Source organism: Arvicanthis niloticus, chromosome 8, assembly GCF_011762505.2.
Source record: "Arvicanthis niloticus isolate mArvNil1 chromosome 8, mArvNil1.pat.X, whole genome shotgun sequence".
In the NCBI taxonomy this organism is placed as follows: Eukaryota; Metazoa; Chordata; class Mammalia; order Rodentia; family Muridae; genus Arvicanthis; species Arvicanthis niloticus.
This window is the reverse complement of record NC_047665.1, coordinates 23,251,154-23,267,477: the sequence shown is the minus strand read 5'-3', so window position 1 is coordinate 23,267,477 and position 16,324 is coordinate 23,251,154. Positions and strand designations below refer to the sequence as shown.

Genomic DNA, 16,324 nt, shown 5'->3' with positions numbered 1-16,324 from the left:
TGGTAATAGCAGGCCATAGTGTGAAAGTTAGAACTTTTGCAACAGCCTGAGAATGGTCCAAGGAACTAGCAGGCAGGTGGGAAGTAGAAGTGGAGTTATTTGTCCCTAGGAACCCAGCATGGTGATTTTGCTGCCAAGTATACAGCAGAGAGTGTCACAACAGTTTAGCTGTGCTTCAGGACCTAATTGTGGCATGAACCACAGCAGGTGCTGTTGCAGTGGACAATGGGAATCTGCATCGGCAGGGGACAATGGGAAGGAAGAAAACAAGGACAGCAAGAAAGCAACCAAGCACATCTCACTCTGATACAATCTGACTGGGTTCTAGTACCAACTTAAGCAAGACTTGTATGTCATCAAACCTTATACGATAACCATCAGTACGGATAAGACCCGCTACAAACATGTTGGCCAACCATTCTTACAACACAGGAGTTTTGTGTGATTTTCTGCCATCCCTGCTGAAGACAGATATGACAAGCCAGTCTGTAACAGATTCTCATGGCTCACATACCTACTTGTAAAAATAGCATTTCAAAGAAGATCCAGAAATGAACCCACACACCTATGATCACTTGATGTTTGACAAAGGAGCTAAAACCATCCAGTGGAAAAAGGACAGTATTTTTAGCAAATGGTACTGGTTCAACTGGAGGTCAGCATGTAGAATGATGCAAATTAATCCATTCTTATCCTCTTGTACAAAGCTCAAATCCAAGTGGATAAAGGACCTTCACATAAAACCAGATACACCGAAACTAAAAGAAGAGAAGGTGGGGAAGATCCTCAAATACTTGGGCACAGGGGAAAAGTTCCTGAATAGAACTCCAATGGCTTATGCTCTAAGATCAAGAATTGACAAATGGGACCTCATAAAATTGCAAAGCTTCTGCAAGGCAAAGGACATTGTCAATAAAACAAAACGGCAACCATCAGATTGGGAAAAGATCTTTACCAATCCTACATCCAATAGAGGGCTAATATCCAATATATATAAAGAACTCAAGAAATTAGACTCCAGACAACCAAATAACCCTATTAAAAAATGGGGTACAGAGTTAAACAAAGAATTCTCAACTGAGGAAACTCGAATGGCCGAGAAGCACCACAAGAAATATTCAACATCCTTAGTCATCAGGGAAATACAAATCAAAACAACCCTGAGATACCACCTCACACCAGTCAGAATGGCTAAGATCAAAAAATTAGGTGATAGTAGATACTGGCGAGGATGTGGAGAAAGAGGAACACTCCTCCATTGTTGGTGAGATTGCAAGCTGGTACAACCACTCTGGAAATCAGTCTGGCGGTCCCTCAGAAAATTGGACATAGCATTACCTGAGGATCCAGCTATACCACTCCTGGGCATGTACCCAGAAGATGCTCCAACATATAACAAGGACATATGCTCCACTATGTTTATAGCAGCCTTATTTATAATAGCCAGAAGCTGGAAAGAACCAAGATGTCCTTCAACAGAGGAATGGATACAAAGAATGTGGTACATTTACACAATGGAGTACTACTCAGCTATTAAAAATAATGAATTCGAGAAATTCTTAGGTAAATGTATGGAACTAGAAATTATCATCCTGAGTGAGTTAACCCAATCACAAAAGAACACACATGGTATTTACTCACTGATAAGTGGATGTTAGCCCAAAAGCTTGGAATAGCCAAGACTCAACTCACAGACCACATGAAGCTCATGAAGAAGGAAGACCAAGTGTGGATGCTTCAGTACTACTTAGAAGGAGTAACAAAAATACACAAGGGAGCAAATATGGAAACAAAGTGTGGGACAGAAACTGAAGGAGGAGCCACCTGGAGACCATTCCACCTGGGTATCCATTCTAGGTACAGTCACCAAATGTAGACACTGATGTGGATGGCAGGAAGTGCATGCTGACTGGAGCCTGATATAACTGTCTCCTTAGAGGTCTGCCAAAGGCTGACACATTCAGAGGCTGATGCTCACAGCTAACCACTGATCTGATCAAGGGTTTCCCAATGGAGAAGTTAGAGAGAAGACTGAAGGAACAGAAAGGGTTTGTGGCCCCATGAGGAGAGCATCAATACCAACCAACCAGAGCTCCCCAAGGTCTAAACCACCAGCCTGGGAGCACATAGGGAAGGACCCATGACTCCGCCTGTACATGAAAGGGAGGATGGCCTTGTTGGGCATAGGTAGGAGAGGAGATTCTTGGTCCCATGAAGGATAAACACAGAGTGGGGAAAATTCGAGGGTGGGGAGGTAGGAGTGGGGTGGCACATCCTCATAGAAGCATGAGGAGGGGGAATGGGATAGGAGGTCCCTGGGTGGTTGGGGGAAGGGAGTTAGAAGATAAAATCTGAAATGTGAATATAATATCCAATAAAAATTAATTATAAAAAAAGAAGAAAAAAGAAAACTTAATTTTCTTTTGCCAGTGAGTTATCATTTGGAACAGAAGACTTCCTCAATTTTTAAACTTTTTTACATGTAGTTATTGGGCTGAATCTAGAGTTATTTTTTTTCTCAAAAACTCTGTAATACCGTTCCACCTTTTTCAAGCTTGTAGGCCACAATAAGAAGTTCAGAAGTCAACCTGAATTTCTACCTCTCTACTACTTACCTACTGAATACATTTAGGTATTAAAATCTCTTAAAAGTAAACATTTAACACTAACAAAACACTTGTGAACCTAATATTTAATGATACTCATAAATTGTAATCTTTGATGCTGTAGTATTATCTGAAAATGACTCTTTGGAGAATTTGAAAATAATGTAGAAATGTTACAGATTAAAGGTTATATGTAAAATCAGTATAGCAATTGAATTCACAATGTCTTCTAATTCTATATTGGGTCACTGCGTTGTAATTATGCAACCTAACAATCATGTAAACATGTTTGTTGTTGACATTTTCCACTAATTATTTGATACTTAATGACTAATTTTAGCCTATGCTAATAATTTCTCATCTTCACCTTTTTTACAAATTCTATGATTAATTTCCCATCATTAACTTATTACCTCCCCCGCCCCTCTTCATTTTACAGTGTGTCATGGGACATGTGTGTACTGTTTCACCTCTTGTACTGGGAACTTGTTTGAGAATAGACACAGAAAATAAGATGCTCACAAGGTGGTTAGAATGAATAGTCCTGGACATTTGTCAAGTCTGTTCTGCAATCCCATGGAACTGCAGACAGATCTTGAGAACTTATGGGCACACAAGTGTCCTTGTGGTGAAGGGAAAGGTAGCAGCTAAAACCTTAACTTTCCAAACTTTGCTCAGTTATACTTTTTTGAAGGTCAAAGATGAATGGGCATAGTGGATTTTGTTTCTGTATATTGTAGAAATTATGTTAAAGCTGAATGATCATTCACTCACTTAGTCCCTCTAGTGTCAAATGCTGGTTTATCATTCATTCCTTCACTCATTCATTTCTTACAAGTCACCCTTTGTGTATCTTATTTTTAAAAATATTTCAGAGAAATGATGGATGCCAGTATTGTCATTATATCATGGTCTGAAGTCCTGTGCTCATTTTTCAAAAATATAAAACAGGAACACTAAATATTTTACAAGCAAAGTTATAAGAAAATAAATGTGAAGACAAAACCATTTATTTCTCCAGTTAATTACAAGATCTTGTCATTGAATGGGGAACTGGTGACACAAAGGAAGTTGTTTAGGATATGAGTGGTAGACAAGGGACTGGTTTTGACTGTAAAGACATGAGCTGAGGTTGACCAAAGATCTTTGCGTAGTAGCAAATTATACTAACCCTGTGGGTAACCAAATGTACTGACCCCTGTGGCAGACCAGTAAACTATGTCATGTGGTCCAACTAGGTGCATACACTTTGCTCATAGGCATTTCTGACCTTCCTACCAGACTTAGGCCTATAGTGACTATAGCAGTTAAGTTTCAATCATAAATATTTTCTGTTTTCAGAAATACCGTATTTCATTTCTTTGCTTCAAATCCCTTCCTTTTGGTACCATTTTTTTTCCTGAGACTATGTAGGTCTTATACATTGTTCCTAAACATCTTATGTTGACCCCTTAAGAAGAGTTAACACTGTCTTTGTTCATGTTGTCAACAGACCACTAAGCTCCTGGTGAACTGTTGTGACTTTATCGTCTACTTGATATCCCCATTAGAACATGAGGTTGTCTTGTCTGACTTGCCTTCATATAGAACAAAATTGCTTAGGTTATTAAAAAATGGTCAATAAACACATGTTGGATAAATGAATGCAGAGTTGAAAAGAAAAACATTAATGTCTGTGGGTCTCAGGATTTTATCTGTAAAGTGACACACATGTATTTGCTTTAATAATTAAATGAATCAACATATAAACGGACTACAAAGTGCTTCCGTAGTTCTTGCACAGTGGTTGTAGAGATGTATTATTAACTTTCCTTTGGCCCTTGACCTAAATTTCAAAGAGAAAACATCACTTAAAACAATTTCTCTTAGCAGGTACAGATATTCTGATGGTGTTTTCCAGTACTGAATTTTCCAAGTTTTGTCACTGCTAAAAAAAAAAAAAAAAAAAAAAAAAAAAAAAAAAAAAAAAAAAAAATTGCTCAGAGCACCTAACCATGAGAATTAGATAAGACAATGTGAACTAAGGTCATAGGAGTGACAAACTGATAACATTGTATTTCAGCCTTTAAAATCTATATGCTTTTAAGCCATGTGAAGGGCCTGTGTTTCTCTGGTGTCAGTAAGACATGAAAAAGTGCTTTTGATCCTTTCTGTTAAAGAACACTGTCTCTCAAAGAAAATAAAAGACAGGATTATATCTTGGTGCTAAATAGCAAATTTCATTTGCCACCACATAATTATTAAAAGATAAGTAGCCCCTGTATTATTGATGAGAATAAATAAAGAAATGACAATTAAATAACCATTATTAATGACTTGTTCATTAATATGCTAGTAGTTGGCTGTTTGATCGTGAAGAATTAATGTAGGAGAAAAATTCAGTAAATAATAAAATATAAAGCTGAATCTTATGTCTCAGCTAATTAGCAATATATCTCATTCTAGGGCACTGTAAGAAAAAATTTGCATAGTGAATCAGAGAAGTAGTTCAAAGCTAATAGGTGCTGTCTACACACAGAGGCCCCACAACCCTGTGTCTCTCTGAGTTCAAGTTTGTTTACTCTTAGAAAAACTTGATTTCCTGTGTCTGAGGAGCATAAGCTTATAAAAAAAAAGATGAAAAGACTGGTATACATGACTCCAGTAAAGGGATGCTAGCAAACTAAGTGTTAATGAATCAAAAACATATGGATTGGACTTCACTTCAAATAGAAATCATTTTAGAATTAAGGGAGAAAGTACTTAGCGGAATGCAATAGATCTTTGTCAATTTTAAAACCCAAACATTTGAGGTGTCTTCAGAAAGTTCTACTTATTCCTTTCTTTGGTTGTTATTTATCATTTCCATTTTATAGAAGAGATCAATCTCTCTATGGCTAAATAGCCTTTCAAAAGCTTAACAATGTATTGGTTAGCTTATAAACAAACATCCTGGACTTTTAGAGATAAAAAGAAAGGTGTTTCAATTATCCAAGACCACCCAACCGAGAGGATATTCTCCTCTGCTGTTTCTTTGCTATGACTTTGAAAATATACAAGTAAAATTGCTGTTGCCACACATCTTCTTAAAAACAATTTTCCTGTTTATTCTAAAAAATGTTGCTAAAAACTTGGATTTTCCAATTAGTTGGGTTACTGACAACCCCTTTAACTGTAGAAAAATGTAAATTTTTGCATTTGAATCATAGTCTGCATTCATATAAAATATTTGATAGACACAATGATGGTGATATAAAATTAGAAAGAATGGACAACTCAACATATAGACAGGATTCAGAATGCATATTGAATTCCTCAACAGAAATGATTGTGGCTGAGATCTTTTGGGAATATTCTTAAGCTGTGCCCAAGACAACGTGTTCTCTATTGGAATAATTCAGTGACTGGTGGAGCAACAGCCTTTTGACAAGCTGAAGGACATACTTGCATGAAAGTCCTAAAGAGTCGCATTGGAACTCCCATTAGAGGGCCACCATTATAATGTCTAGGTTTAAATCTATGATTGTAAACAACTCATGTGTTGTTTGGCCACCTTAACCTTTATAATGTTTAATTCTAAAAGAGGTACATTCCTGAAACCCACTTTGTATAGACCCAACAACCTATTTATGCATCAATCAGGAAGAGTCAGGGGTCTCTTTATTATTTATTTGTATGTCATTTTTATTTTTACTATATACTCATTTTTTAATTATGGGTTTAGAAGTGAGGAGTTATATGCTCATGTGAGTGGTGACTTCCTCAGATTTCAGAAGAAAACATCATTCAGGTCTCTAAATCTGAAGTCACAGGTAGTTGCTCAAGAGTTATAAGAACCAAAGTCAGGTCTTTTGGAAAATCAGGAAGTGCTTGTAGCTACCAACCATCTCCCTAGTCATTCTGGGTTGTTACTATAGAAATTTGAGTGGAACTACCATATGAAATTACCATAAGAGGTAGCTACATCCCTCCTTAGTATATCCCCAAAGAATTCTAAATACTACGATAGAAGAAAGTTGTATTGTTATGTTTGCTGATAATAGGCAAGTTATGGGATAAGAGTAGATGCTCACCATCAGGAAAGTAGACAATGACAATGTGATACATATGAACTCATGCACAAGCACATACATGAGTTTTCAGCCACAGGAAGAACAATATTATATCACTGAAAATGAATACAACTGGAGATCAGAATACTAAAGTTAAATATTCCAAGAAAGACACACATTGCATGTTTTTCTATTTATGATCCTAAGTGTGTGTGTGTGTGCGCGTGTGCGTGTGCATGTGCGTCTGCATCTGCGTCTGTGTGTCTGTGTGACCATATACACATATGGGGCATAAAAGTACAAACGAGATTGTCCTGGGGTCTGATGCTGAATTACAAGTTGAAGGAAGAAAAAAGAGAGTCAGAGATAAATGTGGCCCAAGTATGTGGGACACTTGTACAAACATTCTTTGTGAAACCGTCCTTTCATATAATGAATATGCTCCAATAAGATGTTTATATTAAAAAGTCAATCTTCTGTATTTTGTAGGCATTATTCTTCCTGCTTCTCTTTTGAATTCAGTCTGATACTAGGCTTCCATTTCCAGCTTCTCCCTGATTCAAATTTCCTGCTTTCATTTTTGACTTTTTACTTCTCCTCATTCATTTTCAAGTCCCTGTCAAGCTACTGAAATGCTCAAAGGTGAATCTATCTGCTTCAGGTCTCCACAAGGGCCACTCAACGGCATGTAAAACAACTCAAACTATAATTGTGTGATCTGGTGAACTGGGTATTTAGAAAGTATGAGTAATTTAGATATCCTAGTGGTGAAACACTGAACAAACAACATTAAACTAATTTATTTCAGTGATGTAAAAATAATATGTCCTTTAGTTAAGCAATTTAAAGAAGTCAGTGAAAACATATCCCAGAGCCCTATATATGTGACTTAGGTCTTTGCATTAGCACTCTCAATGAATTAATTCATTGAGCCTGTGGGAAAAATACAGACCCCACAATTAGGCAGTTTTATGATCTTAGTCTGGTATTTTACACCCTTCTTTCCATTGTTGTAGCGTTTGGAGAAAAAAAAAAAAAAACCTTCCAGTGTTCAAATTTGCCTTCCTGTTACTATTCCATCATTTTATTTGTTCTCTTTTATAAAGAAAAGCTTTAGCATCCCCACTCCTGGTACTCATCCCTACTTCTGGTACTCATCCCCACTCCTGGTACTCATCCACAACTCCCCTACCATGAGTGCTATCTTGTCTTTAACATTGCCAGGCAGAGCATCACAGACCAAAGTGTTCTGCTCATCTTGACTTCAGATTCTAGCTAGAGATGCGTGCTGCCTCTATACATGTGCCCTAAGTCTGCTTACATGTATGTGCAGTTTATTTATAATCACTGTTGATTGGCTCTTCTATGCACTTCATTACTAAATAAGCATGTGGTTTACTTCTTATTTCATTTTATTAAAACATTTTTTATATTTAACTTTCTGAAAGAATAAACTAAAGGTATTAACCAATTGTTTTTATTGCTCTGGTGCATAGAAGTAGTAGGCCAGTAACAGCTACTGAACGAGTGAGTGAATGGGTTTGTTGCATTCATGTTTCCCTGTACACATTCATCTGAGCAATCTGAGCAGAAAGTGAGATTCCTTCTTAGAAGACCTTTTATGCTTCCACACAATCATCTTCAAACAAGGACACTAACATTAAGCAACCAAAATAATCATCTTCATCAACTGCCTGTGGCTGTGTGTGACTAATACAGACACTGAGAAATGGACATTTTAGATTGTATGTTTTCCAATTGGTCTTGATGAGATCTTTAAATTTTGCACATCATTGTCCCATAAAGTACAGCTCCCTCTCACCTTCCTTTCCACCTAATATCTTACTTCTTATTTTAATGTGCTCCAGTAGCCTATGTTAAAGTGGTAGTTTCTTTATGAAAATAATTACAATATAAATGAGTCCTCCGCAAATAGTAAGGCACATTTGGAATTGAATGCCTAGGTATTGGCGCTTTCCTTCCTGAAACATTTAAGATCATTACATAAGTTTAACCATAGCTATTCAATCTACAGACCTAGAAATATCATTCTTTCTGCTGCTAATGAAGGTCCTACGGCACAAATTTATTAAACGTATACGTTTGCATAGGATAATAATTGGGTCGATAATATTAAATTCATAGGCTCATTATTTAATTGCAAGGGCAGATTATGAATACAGCTTCTAAAATGTATTTTAATGAAAAACACTACATCCTGACCTAATCATATCAACCTTATGCTATCTAATTAAGGATGCAAAAAAGTCATTAGAGTTGCAAAATATTAGTTCCAGCTCCATCAGGCTGCAAGCTGCCCCTTCATGAATATATATACTTTTGACTCCATGATAAATAGTTAATGAGGTAAAAATGACAAAATTTGCATGTAGGCAAATTAGTTTAATAGAATGATGTCTTTTCTGACTACTGAAAGTGACCTTTCCTTATAAAAAAATAACGATGGCTAAAATACTTTGAAATTATCTTCTTGGCTGTCAATGCACAAATGAAAAATTATATGAATGAAAATGTGAAAATTATAAAAGTCAACAATGTTAGGCTCATAGCATAGTGTCACACTTTGTGATTTTGCACTTATCAATTTAATAAAAGAAAATTAAGCATATTATAAACTGTCCATTTATGGTGCAATTTTTCCAGCACATAAAAAAGGAGACTTGTATTCTTAATGGAATTATGACAAAATTCTCAATCAAATATGAGAGTGCAAGAATTCTAGGCCACAGTGAAATGGATCCATGGGTAAAGGCACTTGCTACCAAGCCTCAAGCCATGAATTTAACCTCCACAGGGCCCACATGATGAACTTAAAGAATCAACTCTTGTAAGTTATACTCTGACTTGTACATGTAAACTGTGATTTAGATATGTATGCACACAATTAGTGAATACATGAATGAATAAATGAATGAATGTCAAAAAGAATTCTTGTTTACACATTTGAAATGTTTTTATATTAAAACCCATCTTTCATTCTTAATTTGGTATTTCAGGTTATAAATACTTGTTCTCAGTTAAACTGGTATTGTATCTTGAGATTAGCATGTCAATTGTTCCTTGCTGAAAGAGACTAACCAAGCACACATGAGACAACATAAGAAGGGTCACATGAAAAGTGAATTGTAAGGCATCAAAACACAAATATTCAGGACCCAAGAGACCTAACAAACAAGTCAAAGATAAGTCTATGAATTTATTTTAAAATGTTTAAATGTGTATTTTTTGTTATTCTCAGTTATGTGTGTGTGCGTGCCTCTGTGAGGTTACGTAACATGAGTGAAGGTGACTTCAGCAGTAGAGGTGTCAGATCCCACCCAGAGCTAGAGTTGTAGGAGGTTGTGAGCCAACAGATTTGGGTGCAAGGAATCAAACTGGAATCCCTAGGAAGAACACTACAACCCACTGATCCTTTTCAGGCCTTTTTTTTTTTTTAATTAAAAAATTACATTTTATTCATGTGTGCATTTATATGTACATACATTTGTATGCATGGGTTTTTTTGTGTGTGTGTTCCATAGCATGTATGTGCATATCAGAGAACAACTTGTGGGAGTTGGTTCTCTGCTTTTATAGCATGGGTACCAGGGAACAAACCCAGGCTGTCAGCCTTACGAGCAAGAAATTTTATTCTCTGAGGCATCTCTTGAAAGTGTCTCTGTGTTATTAATAAACATAATGCTCTCAGTATAGAGTAACAGGTATTCTGTGGTATTTCAAGCTATTTGTGAAGCATACTCATATTTCTTACCCTAATGGAAGCTGAGTCAATATGCATTGTCAAGAGAATAATAGATATTTATATAGCCATATGGCCCAACTGCATCTAAATCAAAACCTATTCTACCATCATTTTGATTAAATTGCTTACTTTAATTACATTTAGTCTACTTGGTTTTTCCCTGCTCCATTTGAATGTGAATGCAAAAAGTTACTGCCCCTCAAAGTTTAAAGTCTCCTCCCAAGTTCTACTTTTCCTCCAATATTAATCAGCTAAGTAATTTTGTAAGAGACAACATAAACATTAGTGATTTTGTGACTTTCTTCAATATTCCTTCTAGCATTAAAGTATCAGTTTTATCACACCTTTGCTAAACAGAGCCAATATCTATCACAATAATTATGTTTACTTCTGTCTTCTTGGTTTTTTTTTTAATTACTGCTGCTCATATCAGATCATTCTGGTACTCAACTTTGGATAGCTTCCAAGTTTCTAAACTTCCATGTTGTGAAACTTAATAATGAAATAAAATGCTCTTTATAGAGACCCTAGGCACTGTGAAATTATCACAGAGAGGAAGTAGTCTTGAATAATTAATTTCAATTGTTTTGGACCTTTACACATGTTTTGTAAGTCATCGAGAACCTAGGATGAATACACAGTAGACTTAAATCTGTTTCGCTTCAGGACAAGGACAGTGATCTGAGAAAAGTCAGTTCCCCTGTTAGGTTAACTATAAAGCAGAAGTAAAGACACATACACCTTAGTGAAGGAAAACATCCTGCAGTTTCCTAAGGTAATGTTTAAATCTCTATTAAGTAGCTAAAAGGATAAGGTTCATTATCTATGTCCATTCCATGGGCAACGTAAGTATGTTCATCTATGGTGAATTAAATAAAAAGTGCTCCCATAGGTTCATGCATTCGAACACTTGGTCTCCAGTTGGGGTTCTGTTTGTGGGTGGTTATGGAATCTATAGGAAATGGAGCCTCACTGAAAAAAAAAATGTGTCACTAGACATGATCTTTGAGGGGATACAGTCATTGCCATTCCCACTTTACTTTCAACCAACCTTCTGTGTGTGGTTGAGATGTGCTTCTCAAATTATTGTTCCTAGTCCAATGCCATCTTTACCATCATGGGCATTTAGCCTTCTGGAATCATAAGTCCAAAGGAACACTTGAGTTGTCTTCGGTCATGGTATTTTATCACAATAAACAACTAATATGCCAATAGTTCACGAACATATTAAAACATATTTAATACGTATGTACTAAAAGACACAGATGATATAAAGAGGAAGAAATCATTCTAAATCTACAAGGAGAGGGACCCATGAGCATTCTCGGGTTGTCAGAAACACTGGACAGTCAGGTAGGGACAAGAAGTCGTAACCGAAAGAAAACAGTCATATCTGGATTAAATCTACAGAGAAGGCCCTTGGATTTAAGACTTGGAACGTGGCACTCGTCTTACCATGCATACAAGCTAGTGAATCTCCCTTAAAAGGGAGTGCATGTGACCTTGAACACATATGTTTATGAAACTGTTCATACCTTTATGAATTATTTGCATTGTTTAAAAGATGCACGCTGATTGGAAAGAGGTGAGAGGGGTAAAGATGCAGGAGATGTGACTCAAACAAGTCGGCAAGAAACAGTGAACGGGAAGAAAAGCAGAGTTGCATTTACATGTTAGAAAAATCGTGATAACCAGAGCAGAGAAGGAATCCACAGTGCGAAAATGGGGCAGCAGCAGGGTGAAATTACAAATAGACATTGCTGTTCTCCAGGTCCTGCAGCTCTGTCTCAGTGGGCACCAAGGGCCTGCATCTATGTTGTAAAGGAAAACAGATTAGAGAAGAAAATCTCAGTAAATTCATTGGGATTTGCTCAAATAAAAGTCAACAGGATGAGGGCAGATTTGGAGAAAAAAAAAAAACAACAACTCTGCATTCTGGTCCTTTGCACTTTAGAATAGATGAAAATTCTATGTTCAACCACCATCTGAGTATAATTCCTTTGGTGTCCTGATCCAAGTGGAGGGCATGTTTTAAGGAAAAAACAAGTCTGGGATTGATTTGGGTTGAACTGCAGTAGTTTATCTTTGAGCTATGCATCTGAAAATATCAAAATAAGCTAGTGGCATATATTTTGGGACTCAAGAGGGAGGTGTGGCCACATATGTATATGTGACAGCCTTTAACAGGGTGGACAATACTTTGAAAGGAGTTGATCAAAGCAGTGTGTAGAGTAAAAACAAGCAAGGAAAACAGGTACACAGACTCTGATGACAGAGACAAAGCCACAGAAGAAAATGTCCAGTGCTACTGAAAAGATTAAAATCACTTATTTAATGGCTGTTCTGAAAACCTACGTGAGAAAAAGACTCTAAGGACTCACTAAGAAAGGCAATAAGAGACTACAGGGGGAAATTTATTTCCTTCCTTCTGCCTATTCAAAACTCCATTGAATTCTATCCCTGTGTGTGTGTGTGTGTGTGTGTGTGTGTGTGTGTGTGTGTGTGGTGTGTGTGTATGTGTGTGTGCATGCATGTGTGTGAAAATAATAAAGTCTACACTAAGAACCACCTCGTTTTGACTAATAAACTGAAACAAGTATAGTATCAAATCCCCAAATTCATAATGTGGTACCAAGCAAGATCCTGAACCATTTCCAGAACAGCATGAGAGAAGGCACAGCTTTCTGATGTGGGGGAGAGGGGGAAGGGAGGGATGGAGTCAGAAGGTGGGGTTGTTGGGGGTGGAGGGTAGGGGGTTGGGGGCAGGGGAGTTCTTTTGCACAGTCAGGACAGCTTCACTCCCACTTACCTTCCTTCTCTCACCATGGATTCCTCTCCACTGCTCAGACCTTTTCACAATGTGACTCAGCTCCTGATTGGAGATTTCCAAATCATGTGGGATGAAGAACTTGCCTTCTTCACTGTGGATTCTCTGAAATGCATCTAATATCCAAGAGTCATTGCACAACCTAAGAAAAGAGGATTTCTTAGCTGGGTTCATTTTTCCAAATGCTCTTTTTTTTTTTTTCTTCTCAAGTATTGAACAAGTTGAAATTTTCTCTTGTCAACATCTATTCATTCAGCTCATCCATCTCATTCTTTTTCTTCAGAAATTATTTGATGATTAAGTTTCCAGAAATGGCTTAAAGCTTTTTCTCAGCTGCATATTCTAATCCAACAAATGTAATCTGGGTGTTATACTATTATTTCCTACTAACTAGTTTGTGATGCCCAACAGACTGCAGAAAATTGAGGAATATCTGGCCACAAATTTTAATTGGACATCCAAATTAGGTAAATATTTGTAATTTTTCTGAAGAAAATTAAATTTTGATTCATTCTTCTTCCATTAAGTTGATTTTAGAATACCTCCCCCCTCTCCATTCTGTACCCACCTTCCTCATGCCCTGTAAATTCCTTGACACTGGTAAGTAACATCTGTAGGTATATTTTAGACATTAAGTAAGTCAGTGTTTAAGAACATCTTCCATTAAGATCTCATGTAGATGCTATCCATAATACACGTGTGTTTATTTTAATTTACTTGTTAAATCCCAAAGTAACAGTGAAACTATGAAAGAAAGAGCCTGTTTATCCTTCTCCTTTTTGTAATTTTGGCTCTCCTTACATACCCAGACCTAGTTTCAATAGAGGTGGTAAACTCAGGGCTAGACCAAGGACCCTCATAGATCAGTGTCAATATGCTACCCAGAAGTTTCAAAATTAACTATGGTATGTATTGAACTCTAAAGACTTTTAGACAGTTGTCCTCTGCATTTGAGCCACTTATTTATTTCTGAGACAGTAGATGGTCTCCATCTGCTACAAAAATAAAATAAAAAAAATAAAGAGCTTCTGACTGTAGAATACACAAGACTTTTATCTACAACTGCATGCCTAAGGATCAGGGAACATTATAGGGGGGGGGGGGGGGCAAAAGGATTGTAAGAGCCAGAGAACCAAGGTGTCTGCTACAAGATAGTGTCTTCTATATATGTCGGGGTGGCCACACCCATGGTATCTCAGTATGGTTGCCTAGACAAGATCAACACAATGACAACCACAGTTGATACACCAGTGTGAGTGGGAGATAGCTCACAGGGCTCTACTCCTAAATAAAAAGCTACAGGCAATTAATGACTGCTGGGAGAGACAGGATTGATCTTCTTCAGGGATAAGCCCCTTTGAGTTTATTCTACCCCAAGTGATCAACACTAAACTTATGTACATATGAATGACACTAAATGGAGTTAGAGGTTTCTCTCTCTCTCGCTCTCTCTGTCTGTGTGTGTGTGTGTGTAAATCCATATACAAGTGTGTATGTAATAGTTATAATTAATGAAGAGGCTATCATGTGAGGGAATATGCAAGAGGAGTTGCGGGGTATGTGAATACAATACTCATATATAACATTCTCAAGAAAAATATACTTAGCCATGGTACAGAAATTATCTTTTGAACATACCAGTTAGAAAACTGGAAGCATTTTACTTCTCTGATCAGAATAATGATATTTTCTTCTAATTAATTCAGACAATTCATAATAGAGTTTATTGACTGTTCATTATAATGGTAGTCACTTTCACTATATTGTGCTATCCAAAACTTAATTTAATCCTAACATTATATGTTAATAGTCTACAATTTTTAAAAAATTAGGCTTATTCTTAAAAACATAACAAAAATAGAATGGAAAAGAATTAGGTCCAAAGTTTCTTTTACTTTTTCTTGTTGACTCAAGTTTTATCACATATTTCCAGGTGTGATAATACACACACTTTTCATTCCAGCAATCAGGAGGCAGAAGCTGGTGGATTGCTTGTGAGTTCAAGGCCAGCCTGCTTTACAAAGCAAGTTCCAGGCCAGCCAGGTTATACAATGAAACCCTGTCTCAAACAAAGAAACACATATAACTAACAGCTTCATTTAACTACCTCTAGCTGGATTCTTCTAAAATAGTACCCGTGCCTTTAAAAATATATATATATTGCATTTCTGAATAAAATCTATGCATCTGTATTCCTTTTCAATGACTTTGAATTCATCACAGGAGTAGCTATGTAACCTGATAGCTAATGGGATTATCTATCTACATCTGATGGGAATCAAACCCAAGATTTCGCATATGCGGCACAAACACAAATGCTTATCCTGCATCCCATACCTGCATCCCCAGCCAGCTTGACACCATCTTGGAATGCTTCCACTGTTGTGCTCTGCTTTGAGATTCTGGCTCAGCCATCTGAATACCTTGCTAGTTGGCTTATTAAGCAAGAACTACTCTTGACCATTCTCTTCTGTTTGTTCAATATAAGGTACATCTTTCTGTTGCCATGGTGATTTAGCGCAGTTAAATTGCTGTCAACTTGGTGTTGTAAACAGTTTCTATATGAAGATTTAAGGATTATCAACAATGCAATTAACTTTGAATTAATTAGGACTCGCAGTCCTGTTTCTGCTGGCTTCTGTTCCTTTTGCCCAGAAAATGTCTGTCTTCTTTTTATTTCTCTTTTATTCCATGTGAAAAAATAATTATGTAAACATCAAAGCTTGGAACTGCAGGACAGTTAACAAATGTTTTGACAGAGAACAAAATGGCACATTGGAATATGGAAAGCTGTGCAAAGATTAATTGCATTTTAGTCATATTTAATTTTTTGTTGCCATTTTGGGTGGCATTTTCCAATGTAAAGCTCCATGGTGTGTTGTTAATGAGTCAATTTACAAACCTTTATTAGTTTTCTGCATATTTTACAGCTCTATAAAGCGAGTTTACACAAACAAGGAAAAGATACTTTGTGGTTGTATATGTAGATAAAAATAAATAAAGAGAAAATTCCTGGTTATACAGATTTATTATATAATTTCTTATGCAATACAACACATATCCAAACATGATTTTATTCTTTTTGATATGAGGCCTT

The 16,324-nt window shown here is 36.6% G+C and overlaps 1 protein-coding gene across 1 annotated transcript in view; it reads right to left on the bottom strand.

Moving 5' to 3' along the window:
- The window catches only part of LOC117714091 (uncharacterized), a 280,965-nt gene that overhangs the window by 39,267 nt on the left and 225,374 nt on the right, over nucleotides 1-16,324 (bottom strand). Inside the window, exon 19 of the mRNA XM_076939837.1 lies at nucleotides 13,210-13,369. Within this exon, the coding sequence (XP_076795952.1) occupies nucleotides 13,210-13,369 (160 nt within the window). The remainder of the gene's footprint in view (nucleotides 1-13,209; nucleotides 13,370-16,324) is intronic.